The sequence below is a fragment of the Lepidochelys olivacea genome (assembly GCF_965140295.1).
Source record: "Lepidochelys olivacea isolate rLepOli2 genome assembly, chromosome: 6".
Classification (NCBI taxonomy): domain Eukaryota; kingdom Metazoa; phylum Chordata; order Testudines; family Cheloniidae; genus Lepidochelys; species Lepidochelys olivacea.
Genome location: NC_140416.1, coordinates 6,516,303 through 6,531,066, shown reverse-complemented (window position 1 = coordinate 6,531,066; position 14,764 = coordinate 6,516,303). Strand labels below are relative to the sequence as shown.

General features: G+C 52.9%; 2 protein-coding genes and 1 long non-coding RNA gene across 10 annotated transcripts; 1 reads left to right on the top strand and 2 right to left on the bottom strand.

Moving 5' to 3' along the window:
- Positions 1–69: 69 nt before the first annotated feature.
- Positions 70–2,989, bottom strand: TBRG1 (transforming growth factor beta regulator 1). 8 transcript variants are annotated; one of them, XM_084631864.1, is made up of 3 exons: positions 2,858–2,989; positions 1,722–1,794; positions 70–1,635 (listed from the first exon to the last, which is right to left on the bottom strand). In XM_084631864.1, the coding sequence occupies exon 3, from the start codon at positions 1,590–1,592 to the stop codon at positions 507–509; it is 1,086 nt and encodes a 361-aa protein (XP_084487990.1). In that variant the 5' UTR covers positions 1,593–1,635; positions 1,722–1,794; positions 2,858–2,989; the 3' UTR covers positions 70–506. The 8 variants fall into 8 exon arrangements, with proteins under 8 accessions (XP_084487990.1, XP_084487991.1, XP_084487987.1 ...); XM_084631865.1 differs by having other exon boundaries at positions 70–1,632; XM_084631861.1 differs by having other exon boundaries at positions 2,740–2,988.
- Positions 2,990–4,629: 1,640 nt separating this feature from the next.
- Positions 4,630–11,262, bottom strand: LOC311522470 (uncharacterized protein). Its single transcript, XM_084631845.1, has 2 exons — positions 11,134–11,262; positions 4,630–9,700 (listed from the first exon to the last, which is right to left on the bottom strand). The coding sequence occupies exon 2, from the start codon at positions 9,639–9,641 to the stop codon at positions 8,277–8,279; it is 1,365 nt and encodes a 454-aa protein (XP_084487971.1). The 5' UTR covers positions 9,642–9,700; positions 11,134–11,262; the 3' UTR covers positions 4,630–8,276.
- Positions 11,261–13,564, top strand: LOC311522499. The gene is made up of 2 exons (XR_014712143.1): positions 11,261–11,610; positions 12,828–13,564. It is a non-coding gene; the product is annotated as an uncharacterized lncRNA (long non-coding RNA).
- The last annotated feature ends 1,200 nt before the right edge of the window (positions 13,565–14,764 follow it).

The window sequence follows — 14,764 nt, the reverse complement described above, 5'->3', positions numbered from 1 at the left end:
CACCCGTCCAGCTTCCCCTTTGTTCCCCTCCCTCCCAGACCCAGGAAAGGGAGCAGACAGAGCCAGGGATGTGGCTTCCACCATCATCTTTATTAGTGAGCAGAGTGTTCACACAGGGCGGGGACAAGCCCCACCTGGAGTCAGCTGCACACATTCCCACAGAAAGCACCATCACCAGGGCCAGCAGTGCTGGGGGGAGGGCGTCATGCTGGGGTGGAGAGCTCCTCAGTGGGAGGAGCTGTGGGGATCATGCCAGGGGCAAGTGAGGCCCACACGGGGGGAGGGGGGAGTCAGTGCAAGGAGCTGTGGGGCCCTGCTGTGCTGGTGGGAGATGGAGGTCTCGGTGGTCAGGGCTGCCACGGATGGGGGGCTCAGTGGGAGGCGCCATGGGGGCCACGCTGGGATGGAGGGGGGGGAGGGCTCCACAGGAAGAGCTGTGCAGGCCATAACGGGAGGGGGGAGGGGCTCCATGGAGGCCACACCAGGGTCGAGGGGGAGACGGGGTCTCAGTCATCAGAGCCATCGGGGCTGCCATGGCCGGGGGACGTGGGAGGGCGGCTCAGGAACACGTCCCCGTAGGAGCGGGGGGAAGTGAAGGCCTGGGCAGGGGTCAGCCCCAGGGCGCGCCCCCCAGGCCCGCCCCCTCCGTGGTCCCGTTCCTCTTCCTCCTGGGCGCGGCGGCGGAAGGACTGGAAGTCGATGGCGGCGCAGTTGTCGGGCAGCCCCTGAGGCACCTGCCCGTCCCCGGGACGACACACCTCGAAGCGCACCCAGCGGTAGGCCCCGCACTTGCGGGCCCCGGGGCAGCTCTGGATCAGGTTGTGCACGGCCGGGTGCGAGAAGCCAAAGAAATCAGCCCCGGCTGGCTCCAGCTCAGGGTAGGGCCGCCCACGGGCAGCGCTGATGGCCGCCAGCAGCTGGGTGTGGCAGGTGTCAGCCGTGGTGCCCCCCAGGGCACTGCCCGGCTCATCCTCAGGCACGATCTCAAAGCGGGGGCCTGCCCCGCCATCTTTGATCTGGCAGGTGTAGAGGCAGCGCTGGTCAGGGCGCCGCATGCTGGCGTAGACCCGGGTGCTGCAGAAGCCCACTGGGTAGATGGCCCCCTCATCGTGGAAGCCTGGCCGGTCGGCCACGATCTCCCCCAGGCTGTAGACCGTCAGCCCACCTAGCGCGATGGGGAAGACAGGACGACCCGAGGGGTCCAGCGGCACTGGCTGCACCAGCCGCCGCACCCCCCTGTCTGGCGCTGCCCGCCGCTTGGCCGCACGCCCGTTCTCCTTGCCCTTCTTGGGCCGCTTCCCCGCAGGTGCTGGGTCATCTGGGCCAGGCGTTGGTGCCACGCTGTACCCTGCTGAAATGCCCCCCAGTGGCACGGCCGGGCTCTCCTCCTCGGCCGTCAGCGCCTGCAGCTGCAGCAGCTTGGTGAAGAGGAATCGACGCTCCTCTCTCGCCCGCAGGAATTTCTCCTCCAGCCGGGCAATCTCATCGCACAGTGCTGCATTCTCGAACACCATGGCCTTGGCCGCCCGGCGCAGCCGGCTGTACTTCAGCCGGTACTTCTCATTCTGGCTCTTCCTTGACACCTTCTTCATCCTCAGCTCACCACGCCTGGAGTGACAGCCACGTTCAGACCTGCTGGAGCAGAGAGCCCGGGCACCATCACCGCTATGGCCACGCACAGACACACACATTCATAGATTCGCTTTCACATGGGCACTCACACAAAGATCGCGGTTTCCTATCCATTCCCAGAGCTCCCTCCATTAGCTCTGTCCCTGCAAAGGCCGCTGGACTCTGAAGAACAGCACATTTCAGAAACGTTAAGGCCAGAAGAAAGGCCCATTTTGCCCCTCCATCCCAGCCCCCCCCTAACAATTCTTGCATCCTGTCTGAGCTACCGACATTTCACTTTCAGATGTTTATTGCTCTGTGTGATCTGTGCTCTCCGTGATTAGGTAAAAGAGCATTAAGGTATTAGACGTGGTGCAAAGTGTCTCTTTGTGAGTGGGACCAGTATAGTGACAGCTGTATAATTATATAGCTGTACCAGTAAATTTCCCTGTGTAGACAAGCCCTTAGCCTCTTGCTGTAAGGCAGGTTTCCACCATGACCCGTAAGCCTTTCCCAGGGCTTCTCCTTTCCAGGATACAGCCCCTCATCTATTAAGTGTAGGCTACCCCCTCTGTCCTAGATGTGTAACCATGCATTTGGCCCTGTTAAGACACACACTCAATAGGGTGGCTCTGTATAACTGACCTGCCCTTAGCGCTATTTACTGAGCTGGTGGGCCAGAGGCAGGAATCGCTGGGGGAGACCCTCCGGCCTAGATGACGCAGGAGGCCGGGCTGGATGGGCTCAGTGGCCTTGAGCATCTATGAAGAAGGCAAGTGACTGGGCCCCTCCACTCACAAGCCACCATGGCTGCTGTCTGATTGGCTCTGAGCAGGAGAGTGGCTGGCTGGCTGAGGGGTGTGGGAGAATATTGGACATGGGATCTGGGGGGGGGGGGTGTCCTGGCTGGCTCAGAGATGCGGGGAATGGGACACGGGGGGGGGGGGGAAGAAAGGGGGGAATCTCTGATCCAGCCCCAGGGGGACTGGCTGGCTGGGGGGTACCGCTAACGTGGTTGGGTTGGGGGCCCCTGCAGGGCTCAGCTGCACAGACCCCCCCCAGCCCGTGATGCCCCGGAGCTGGCCGAGTGGGGGTGTCTCTCTCTGCCCCCCGGGCTCCGATCCCCACCTCGCTCTGCCGCTTCCTCCAGGCAGCGATGTCCTGCCTCTGTTGCTGCGTCTGTTTCCCTCCCGCCCCGGGGCCGCCTCTCGCCGCGACTCTGGGTCTCCCCGGCGCCCCCACTCACCGCCGGGCCGGGGCGATTCCCCGGGGGCCGCGCTGCAGACGGGCCCGCTCCTCGCGCCCGCACGGGCCGGGAGCCGGCTCAGGGGTGGGGCCCCAGCTGCCTGGGGGCCGGCACAGGAAGGTCCCTCTGTTATTCCGGTCCCACCCAGCCCTGCCTGCGCTGCGAAGGGGAGGAGTTTTCAGCCCTTTCTCCCGGGTTAGGGTGGTGCAGGTCAGGGATAGGGCTGTGTGGATTAGAGCTGGAGTTGGGGATACAGGCGGATTAGGTCTGGGATTGGGGTGATGCAAATTCGGGTGATGCAGATTAGGGAGCCGGGGGTAGCAATGAGCAGATTGGGTTTGGAGTTAGAGCTGAGCAGATGAAGGATAGGGCTCAGGTTCTGCAGGTTAGGAAGATATAGATTATGGGTGGAGCTGTGCACATTAGGATTTGGGTTAGGGTTATGCATTTTAGCCTGGTTACCCAGGTTTTATTCCATGTAACTCTTTCTATGCCGATTTTGCACTGAGCTCGATTTTTACTCAGAACCCTGTGCTGCAGGGGGAGGGATAGCTCAGTGGTTGGTGGGAGGGATAGCTCAGTGGTTTGAGCATTGGCCTGCTAAACCCAGGGTTGTGAGTTTAATCCTTGAGGGGGCCATTTGGGATCTGGGGCAAAAATTGGGGATTGGTCCTGCTTTGAGCAGGGGGTTGGACTAGATGACCTCCTGAGGTCCCTTCCAACCCTGATATTCTATTCTATATTCTAAGTCAAAGAGCCTGTAGAAGTCAAGTCTATCATATCCACACAGTTACACAGATCGGCTAAAAGTGTCGGCTTGTTTTAAAATTATAGCAAGTTTGTGAAGAGGGTCAGAATCTAAATTAAAATACATAGTTCAGTTCAGAAGAAATGTTGAGGTTGTTTTCATGCCAAAGTTTCAAGCGATGTTTTTCATTTTTCATAACATTAATCAAAACCATTGTAAAAATAAATAGAACAGGAGGACTTGTGGCACCTTAGAGACTAACCCATTTATTTGAGCATAAGCGTTCGTGAGCTACAGCTCACTTCATCGGATTGCTGTAGCTCACGAAAGCTTATGCTCAAATAAATGGGTTAGTCTCTACGGTGCCACACGTCCTCCTTTTCTTTTTGCGGATACAGACTAACACGGCTGCTCCTCTGAAACCTGTCATTGTAAACATAGTTAGAGAAATTTTTCATTTACAGTAAACAATAATTTTCTAATAACATTTCAATAGCATTATACGTTTGATACAACATTCAATTAAGAAATGTCACAATGTTTTGTAAAAAAAAATGACATGAAAATATGAAATATTTTTTGTGTGCAAAAGATTTCATTTTTGGGAAAAGGCCATTTTTCAGCAACATTTTCTGTGAAAAATTTTTACCCTAGTCAATTCATTCAAAAAAACCATTTTGTAGAGCACCGCATACATGCCCATGACATCGCATGCACCGTCTATGTGAGGGCATGCTGTGCAGAGCAAAATGGAATCATCTGTACACTTGGGATCGGCACAACCCCAGCTGCAGTTTGGGAAGGGCTGATATAGATATATTGTTTTCTATACCGTGTTTGAGAAAAAAATTATTAAAAAGTCAAAGTTTTCACAGAAGACAAAAATGCCAATATTTTTTCACAATTTCTTTTGTTTTCAACCAAATATATTTTGTGTTAAAAAATTTGTGACCACCTATACAAGCCATGTGATGAGTTATTTCCATTAAACCATATTGGTTGGCATCAATTATATCTACATTTTCTCACTCCTCAGACAATTCTTTTAAAACTCTTGGGTGCAAATTATCTGGTCCAGCAGAGGTAGGAACATGGGTATTGCCAAACGGGATCAGAGCTGAGGTCCACCTTATCCAGTCTCCTGGTTCTGATAGTGCCCAGCACCAGATGCTACAGAGAAAAGTGTAAGAACCTAGCAGATGTGGGATAATTTGCCACCTACATAAATTTTGCTCCTCACTATGAATCTATCATTAAACCCTAAAACAGGCTTTGCAGCAAGTGCTATCTCACCCCCACTTACAATCACAAGTATTTTCGCTTTCAGGATAAAGAAGTTGACGCAACGCGATGCTGGGAAACTCGGTCCTGCTTTATTAGCTCCAGTTCAAAGTAAGAAACCAAATTAAACCATAAACTTAATTTAGTGCAATCTGATAGATAGATGTGTATGGGTATAGTCAGATACAGATTCAGTGGCCATTAGAGCTAATGGAAAGGTTCCTGTTTTATTCTATTCCTGCACGATGAGGCCAATAGATCCCAGCAAACCAGATTGGGAGTTGGGGGGTGGGGGTGGAAGGGGGGCTTTTTACCATTTTACCAAAGCCAGGCCTCCTCTAGTTCACAGCTTTTGGTTCACATTGTAATTGATGCTTAGGGCTCCAGCAAAGCATACAATGACCAGGGACCATAATGGGTACCCCTCCTCTGCCAACATCTTGTCTTGTGAGGCAGGGCACAGGGCCCGTGTCTCGGACCCATCAGTGTGTTGTCATTGTCCCCACTGCTGTCACAGGGGGTGAACATCTCCATCTAAGTCTGACAAATGCCAGATGAGCAGGGGATAGAATGGCCCAGCAGCAGGGTCTGGCTGCCAGCCAAGCTCTGACCTTGCCTCTGCAATGGAGACCACAGAACACACATTCTGACACGTGTTCTGTGTCATCAGGTGGTCTCTTTCTCTCTCTTCCCCGCACACGTCTTCTATGGTGTTAGGGGGTCTCTCTCTCTCTCCTTGCACAAGGTCATAGGTACCGAGGCCAGCAGGGACCATTGTGATCATCTAGTCTGAGCACCACAGGCCAGAGAACTTCTCCAAAATAATTCCTAGAGCAGATTTTTGAGAAAATCGTCCAATCTTGATTGAAAAATTGTCAGTGATGGAGAAACCACCACGATCCTTGGTAAGTTATTACAATGGCTAATTACTTTCACTGTTAAAAATGTTCACCTTTTTTCCTGTTTGAATTGTATAACTTCAACTTCCAGCCATTGGATCGTGTTATACCTTTCTCTGCTAGATTGGAGAGGCCACTATTAAATATTTGTTCCCCATGTAGGTTCTTATAGACTGTAATCAAGTCACCTTTTAACCTTCTCTTTGTTAAACTAAATAGATTGAGCATCTTGAGTCTATCACCATAAGGCAGGTTTTCTAATCCTTTAATCATTCTCATGGCTCTTCTCTGAAACCCTCTTCAATTTGTAAACATCCTTCTTGAATTGTGGACACCAGAACTGGACACAGAATTCCACTAGTGATAAATACAGAAGTAAAATAACCTCTCAGCTCCTACTTGGGATTCCCATTTATGCATCCAAGATTTGCATTAGTGCTTTTGGCCACAGCGTTGCAAGGGGAGCTCAGGATCAGCTGATTCTGCACAAGGGCCCCTAAATCTTTTTCAGAGTCACTGCTTCCCAGGATAGAGTCCCCCATCCTGTAAGTCTGGCCTACATTCTGTGTTCCTAGATTAAAACACATTTTGTTTGCTAGCATCCAGTTTACCAAGCAATCCAGCTTGCTCTGAATCAGCGACCATCTCTTCATTATTTACCATCCCTCAGTTTTTATGTCATCTGCGAACATTACCAGTGATGATTTTATGTTTTCTTTCAGGTCATTACTAAAAATGCTCAATGGGGTAGGGTCAAGAACTGATCCCTGCAGGACTCCCCTAATACATCCATTCAGGGATGATTCTCCACTTATTACCTTTTAACACCTATTAGTGAGTCAGCTTTCAATCCACTTAATGTGTGCCATGTTAATTTTATATCTTTCTAGTTTTTTAATCAAACTGTCATGTGGTACCAAGTCAAATGCCTTACAGATGTCTAAGTAGATTACATCAACCACTATTACCTTTGTCAATCAAACTTGTAATCCCATCAAAAATGATATCTAGTTTGACGGGATTTATTTTCCATAAACCCATGTTGATTGGCACGTATTATATTACCCTCTTTTAATTCTTTATTAATCGAGTCCTGTATCAAGTGCTCTATTATCTTGCCTAGGATCAGTGTCAGACTGACAGTCCCATATTATCCAGTCATCTCATTTATCCTATTTAGATATTGGCACAACATTAGCTTTGTTCCAGTCTTCTGGAACTTTCCCAGTGTTCCAAGACTTATTGAAAATCACGATTAATGGTCCAGCAAGCTCCTCAGCCAGCTCTTTTAAAACTTCTGGATGCAAGTTATATATTTAAAAATGTCTGACCTTAGTAGCTACAGTTTAACATCTTCCTGAGACACTAGTGGAATGAAATGTTATCATATGATATAAGACATCATTTATTTTTTCCCAAATACAGAACAGAAATATTTGTTGAACATTTCTGCCGTTTCTGCATTATTATTGACAATTCTACCATTTCCATCTAGTTATGGACCAAGACCATTGTCAGGATTCTTTTTGTTCCTAATATACTTTAAAAACTCCTTCTTATGGTCCTTAACTGTGCTGGCCATAGGTTTTTCCTTGCCTCCCTTTGCTTCTCTAATCAATTTTCTACAATTCCTAGCTTCTGATTTATATTCATCAACTTCCCCTTTCTTCCATTTTGTTATATACCTTTTTTTTTCTATTTTCTACAGTTGCCTTCACTTCCCCGCTAAACCAGATCAGTGGCCTTCTTCCTCAGTTGTGGGACTTTGGCTTTTTAGACATCTAATAAAGTGTTCTTAAACAATTCCCAATTATCAATCATATTTTTCTGATTCAATTCTTCCTCCCAATTGATTTGGTTCATAACTGTTTTCAGCTTTTTGAAATTGGCTCTTTTAAAGCACCAAGTATATATATATAAATCACTGGTCTGGACTGCATTCCGTTTGCACAGTATAAATCTGATCAAGTCATGATCACTTGTACCTAAGTTACCATTAATTTTTAGTTCTGTGATTATTTCCTCTTTATCTGTCAAGATGAGGTCTAATATAAATTCCCCCATGTTGGATGCAACACTTTTTGAATTAGGACATTATCTATAACATTTAGAAATTTCAAGGATGTTTTAGTACTGGCAGCATGAGACCTTCAGCTTATGTCACTCAGATTGAAATCCGCCAGGATCACGCAGCTTTTTTATCTACACATTATAGATAGCTGTATAAGGAGCCGGTCTCCCTGTCCCCTAGTGTGATTTGGTGGTCTGTAGCAGACACCAACTAATAACCCCTTCTTGTTCTTTATCTCTTAGGACATTGAGTCATAAGCATTCAAGATAATTTTCTTCCATGCCATGTTCTGTGCCATCAGGCGGTCACTCTCTCTTTCTCTCCCCTGTGCATGTTCTGTGCTGGCAGGGGGACTCTCTCTCCCCAAGCATGAACTGTGCCCTCAGGTGGGCTCTCTCTCCCTGCACGTGTTCTGTGCCATCAGGTGGTCTCTCCCACTGCATGCTGCCGCCGCTGATGTGCCAGGAGGTTGCCGCTGCGAGTGAATCCCCTCCCACACTGGGCACAGTGGTAGGGCCGCTCCCCGGTGTGAACCCTGTGGTGGGCCAGGAGGTTGGAGCTGAGGCTGAAGCTCTGGCCACATTGGTGGCAGCGGTAGGGTCGCTCCCCAGTGTGGGTACGCTGGTGGGTCAGCAGGTCGGCGCTCTGCCCAAAGCTCTTGGGGCACTGGGCGCACAGGTAGGGCCGCTCCCCGGTGTGGGTCCTGCGGTGGCTGACGAGGTCGGAGCGCCGGCTGAAGCACCTCCCACACTCCCCGCATGGATAGGGCCGCTCCCCAGTGTGGCTGCTCTGATGCGCCAGGAGATTGGCGCGGCGGGCGAAACCCTTGCCACACTGGGCACAGCGGTGGGGCCGCTCCGTGGAGTGGCTGCGTTGGTGGGCGAGCAAGTCTGAGCTGCGACCAAATCCTTTGCTGCACTCTGCACAGCTGTAGGGCCGGTCATTTGTGTGCAGGCTGCGGCGGTGGGTGGTCAGGCTGGAGCTACGGCTGAAGTGCTTGCCGCAGTCAGGGCACTGGTAGGGGCGCTCCCCCGTGTGCAGGCTGCGCCGATGCAGTGCCAGGGTGGAGCCCAGGCTGAAGCACTGCCCGCAGTCGGCACAGGAGTAGGGGCGTTCCCCCGTGTGCAGCCGCCGGTGCTTGGCAAGGGTGGAGCTGAGGCTGAAGCTCTGCCCGCATTCCCCACACTGGTAGGGGCGCTCCCCTGTGTGCGTGCGCTGGTGGGTCAGCAGGTTGGAGCTGCGACCAAAGCTCTTCCCACACTCAGGGCACTTGTAGGGGCGCTCTCCAGTGTGGACTCGCCGGTGCCGGGCCAACCCCGAGCTGACAGTGAAGCCCTTCCCACACTGGTGGCAGCGGTGGGGTTTTTCGCCTGTGTGAGTTCTCTGGTGGGTAATGAGGTCTGAGCTCTGGGTGAAGCCCTTCCCGCAGTCGGGGCATTTGTAGGGCCTCTGCCCTGTGTGGACCCGCTGGTGCTGAATGAGGTGGGAGCTCCAGCTGAATGCCTTCCCGCAGTCAGGGCAGCGATGGGACTTCTGCCGCAGCTGGGTTCTTTCCTGGGTCCTATGTTCTGAGCTCCCACTGGGGCTTCCCCCTGGCTCAGCCCATGTGGCTGGGTCCTCCCCTGGCAGGCTGCCATCCTGGACATTTAAACTTCTCCTGACAGGGTCAGGATTGCCATCTGCCTGCTCTTCCAACCCGCTGTGATCCTCGCGGGCTTCTCCCTGCCCAGGACTCTGGTGTTCATCAGCTTCAGAGATTCCTGAGGCGGTCCCATCTGGATCCATTGTCTCATCACCTCCCTGCTGCCGATTCCCTCCTCATCCTCGCTCTTAAATCTCAGCTCCTGCTGGGACGAGAAAGAATCTGGATGTGAGTCAGTCCCTCCGCTGGGCAATGGTGGGGGACACAAAGGAGATCTTCACAATGGGGAGTGGCCAAGGCAGTGAAAGGAATAATTGTTGGATAGATCAAAAAAGAATCGGCAGCTGGATACCCCTCAAGTTCCCAGAGGGGAAGCAGGAAGACAATACATCTGCCTCCATGTCTCTTCCAAACACCCAGGGGAAAGGTAGCAGAGCAGGGGAGCAGCTGCCAGACTTCCAGTGATGCCTGCCACAGTTGCTGGGTACAGCCTCAGCCTGGCTGAGATGGGGGCAGAGCTGTGGAAGTTCACGGCAGCTCTGTGGGATCCCAGCTGTTTCACTGCACTCACAAATACTTTGAGCTGGTTTCAATTTTTGTACCTCTCCGCTGTGCTGCTGTCTCTAGGGAAATAGATATCTAGGCCTGAAGGCCCACTGTGCCCTTCCAGCCTGGCCTCCTATCTCACCCAGGCCAGAGAATCTCCCCCAGTCATTCCTGCCTCTGGCCCAGTGACTCCTGACTTTGAGAAAGAGATGCCGCATCTCTATTTTAACAGACTTCCAGTGATGGAGAATCCACCCCATGCCCAGACCCTAGAAATCCAGGATACGTGGCTCTTCCCTTCCCTCTGTCTGGGGAACCACGTCAGATTTGCTGTTGGGAATCCAGCTCAATGTGAAGGAAAGAATCAAGGTGAGTTCAGGGCTTGATAGGTGTTTCAGGGAATGTGCCAGGGACATGGCATCACAAATGGGGAGCTAGAGGCCCGCTGGGGCTGGGTACGCGCCCTGTGGGAGGTACCGCTCACCCAGGAGTTACTGGGCCAGGTGCAAGAATTGCTGGGGGAGATTCTCTGGGCACAACGGGTCCTGTTGGCCTTGGCATCTATGAAATACGTCCTGTTCCGCGGACCCCAACAGTCTGTCGAATGGACGGAGCTAACGGAGGGAGCCCTGGGAATGGACGGGAAACTGGGACCTCCGCCTGTGAGAGTGTGGGTGGGTGCCTGAGGGTGTCTGTGTAAGTTTGTGTGTCAGACAGTGCATGTGTATGACTTGTGCGTCTGTGCGAAGTGTCAGAGTACCTATGCGTGCATGGGTCTGTGTGCGCCACGGTGCCCGAGCGCGTCAGCCTGTGGGTGTGCTAAGGTCCCATCGGCGTCGGCGAGTGTGTGCGTGCGACTGCGAGCGTGTCAGTGTGTGCAGGGGTGCCAGGGGTGGCGCAATGCCAGGGGAGCTGCTGGTAGCAGATCCCCTCTCTCCACTTGTTTCTCCCCTTTCAGTCTCTCTCTCCCTGCCCCCTCGGCGGGGAACCTCCCCTCCCCAGGGCCACGAGCTCTGCCTCGGGCAGCCGCTCTGGGCGCTCGCGGCGTCCGGCGCTGCACAGAGCCCCACCCCCTGCGCTCTCTGTCACCTGGGCTCTGGAGCTAGGGTTGGCAGAGCCCGGCGGGGGGCTCGGCCCAGCCAGCGACGGTCCCTGCCGCAGCTGGGAAGCCGCGCACCAGACCCCGCTGGGCAGCAGCGGCCAACCATCAGCCCGGATGCAGCGGCAGCGGAAGCTCAGCCGGCCCTGGTAAGCTGAGCCGAGAGAGCAGACTCCTGTCTCTTAGCCACAACCGGGGCCCTCTAGTGGCTGCAGCCGCTGGCCCCTTTCCCCACCGGCACCCCGAGCACAGACCCACAGGGCACAAAGTCAGATCTAGCCCGAATCCTTCCCTCCTTTGCAACGCCAGAGACAGAGCCCCAGGGAGCACAGGCGTTATCGTGACGGACTCAAGGAGATCAATCGCTTTCGTTGAGCAAAGAGAAGACGGAGGAGTGACTTGATCCCAGTCTCGACTCGTACCTCCAGGGGGAACAAACGAAGGGCTCTTCAATCTAGCAGAGGAAGGTATAACATGATCCAACGGTGCAAAATCAGGCTGGAGATAAAGTGTACATTTTTAACCCTGAGAGTAATTAACCATTGGAACAACTCACCCAGGGTGCAGAGTAGCAGCCAGCGTTCTCTGTGTCCGCAAAAAGAACAGGAGGACGTGCGGCACCTGAGAGACGAACCCATTTATTTGAGCATGAGCTCTCGTGAGCTACCGCTCACTTCGTCGGATGCCTGCCGTGGAAACTTTCCACGTGGCAGTTTCCACGGCACGCATCCGACGAAGTGAGCGGTAGCTCACGAGAGCTCATGCTCAAATAAATGGGTTCGTCTCTCAGGTGCCGCACGTCCTCCTGTTCTTTTCAGCCAGGGTGACGGTGGATTCTCTGTCCCTGCCAATTTTTAAATCAAGACTGGATGTTTGTTCTACAAACTCTGCTCTAGGAATGAGTCGGGGCCGGTCTCTGGCCTGTGTTACGCAGGCGGTCAGAGGAGATGACCACACTGGTCCCTTCTGTTCCTGGAATCTATGAATCGAAGACCTCACCTACCTTAGAAAGTTGTCCGGCTTTTTAACACTGCGGGTATAGCCGATGTAAGCAGTGTCAGGATGAGCTCCACCCTGACATCTGGTGGTGAGGTGTGGCAAGTTGTGGAAAAGAACTTCAGGGGCCGATCTCATTTGCATAGGCACACCCACCACGCCTAGAATGAGACCATAGCTGCCCAAATGGTCACTTTGGCTGCTGTGGGATCCCCAGTGTCTCTGTTATTGGGGCAGGAAGAATAAATTGTTATTACCCTGATTATGGGAACTGTGCTTGGAACTGTACGTGGTCTTTTGTTATGATGGAGGGATTCACCATCAACTAAGTAGCACTCGCTAGGCAAGGGTCATGGGTTCCAAAACTGTGTGAATGGAGAGAGGCTGGGGACAAGTATTAAAACTTGGTGGCATGGGCCCCTTGGTGAGGGCCTTACATACTGATTGCACTTCCTCCTCTCTCCACTGTGGAATATCAGAGCTAATTTTGATTTCATTAGAAGTCTAGTTATAGGCTGCTGAGCTCACTTTGGGCTGACAGTGCACCAGCACTGGGGCTCCCCTACTATAAGCTGAATTCACCTAAGAGCTGAAATCACTGAGTGTTGTGTTAAGTAGTGGGGGAGCCTGAAGATATATTGTGGAGCAATTTGCGGGACAGCTGGTGAAGCAGTTTGACGTGGAGCAGTGTGTGGATGGCAGGAGCTGCTTGTGGGCCGTGGAGCTGAGCGAAGGAGTTCGTGGGGCGGCTGGCGGAGCGGAGCGGAGCGCAGCTGAGCGAAGGAGTTCGTGGGGCGGCTGGCGGAGCGGAGCGCAGCTGAGCGAAGGAGTTCGTGGGGCGGCTGGCGGAGCGGAGCGCAGCTGAGCGAAGGAGTTCGTGGGGCGGCTGGCGGAGCGGAGCGGAGCGCAGCTGAGCGAAGGAGTTCGTGGGGCGGCTGGCGGAGCGGAGCGCAGCTGAGCGAAGGAGTTCGTGGGGCGGCTGGCGGAGCGGAGCGCAGCTGAGCGAAGGAGTTCGTGGGGCGGCTGGTGGAGCGGAGCGGAGCGCAGCTGAGCGAAGGAGTTCGTGGGGCGGCTGGCGGAGCGGAGCGCCGCTATGGAGCTATGGGGCGGTCAGCTTCAGATCACGTAAGGTGCCTCTTACCCCCGTCCCATTTCCACCCAGGTTGGGAGGTAAAGCTCCGCCGATAAACTTTTGAACTCTGGGGCTGCCCTGACCAGGGACAGAGACTTTTGGGGCATTGGACTTTTGGGACTTTGGGTGATTTGGGGTTGCTGGACTCAAGAACCAAAGGGAAAAGGGCATGCCCCAATTTGCCTGGGGTGGGGTTGTTTTTGCTCATGGGTTGTGTTATGAATCCTGTTGGTGGTGTTTCCCTAACATAATGCCACATTGTTTCTCTCTGTTATTAAAAGACTTTTGCTACACTCAGACTATGTGCTTGCGAGAGGGGAAGTATTGCCTCTTGGAGGCGCCCAGCGGGGGTGGTATATATTTGTCCCAGGTCACTGGGTGGGGGCTCGAGCCGGTTTGCATTGTGTTATTGGAATGGAACCCCTAGATATTGAACCCGGCCCTTGTTGCTGCCAACTCTGACGGGCAGAAGGGTTACATTTTTGGGGGCTCGTCCGGGATCGCCTGGGTCAGTACCCCTCGCAAGCACCTGTTGAGTGATCCACTACATTGGGAAACAATTTATATATTTTTTTGTTTGTGCTTATATTTTGAGGAAATTACTGTGTGTATAATGGCTAATATGTCAGGTTTGTTGGGCCCTGGCTCAGCAGCTTCTAGCTCAGAGGCTGCAGCCTCGGCTGATGATTGGACAAAAGCTCTGGGGCAAATATTGGAAAAGGTTGTGTTTCCCCATGCTGAGTCAGACTCTTGTCGTAAGTTAAGATTATTTGCTGGGGAGGAGGAGTTTGAACCCTGGTTAGAGCATACCACTGAAATGCTGCAAGAGTGGGCCGTACCAGATGCAGAAAAGCGAAGATGCCTTATAGAGAGCCTTGGCGGCCCAGCATTAGATGTGATTCGCACCCTGAAGCTCATTGACCCTGGGGTCAGTGTGAAGGACTGCCTAGAGGCCCTTGAACACAACTTTGGGAGCGTAGAGGGCCCTGAAGACAGCTACTGTAAGTTCCTTAATTCCCGACAACAAAAGGGCGAGAAGGCTTCAGCCTACATACAGAGACTGGAGAGACTGCTTCAGAGAGCTGTCATGAGGGGAGCAGTGACTGCTGAGCAGATGGATCAGACCAGACTGGCTCAAATTGTAAGAGGAACTCAGTATCAGAACCCGATTCTACTTCATCTCCGGCTAAGAGAACGACGGGAACATCCCCCAAGTTACTCCCAGCTGATAAAAGAGGTCCGAGAGGAGGAAGAAAGGCAGGCTGCCAGTGAGTTTTGGGAAGCCCAAACATCGGAGCCAGCCAGCACAACACCACTGCAAATGGCCAGTGTACTGATGGTGAGCACCAGAGAGGAACTTGCCCAACAAATGCAGGTCCTGACGGAACGGATAGCTGAGCTGCAAAGTACCGTTGACCGAGTTAAGACTTCTAGGAATAAGAAGCCTCAAACTGTGGCGATTGAGAAGCCCGCACTTAGAGCCACCATCCCCC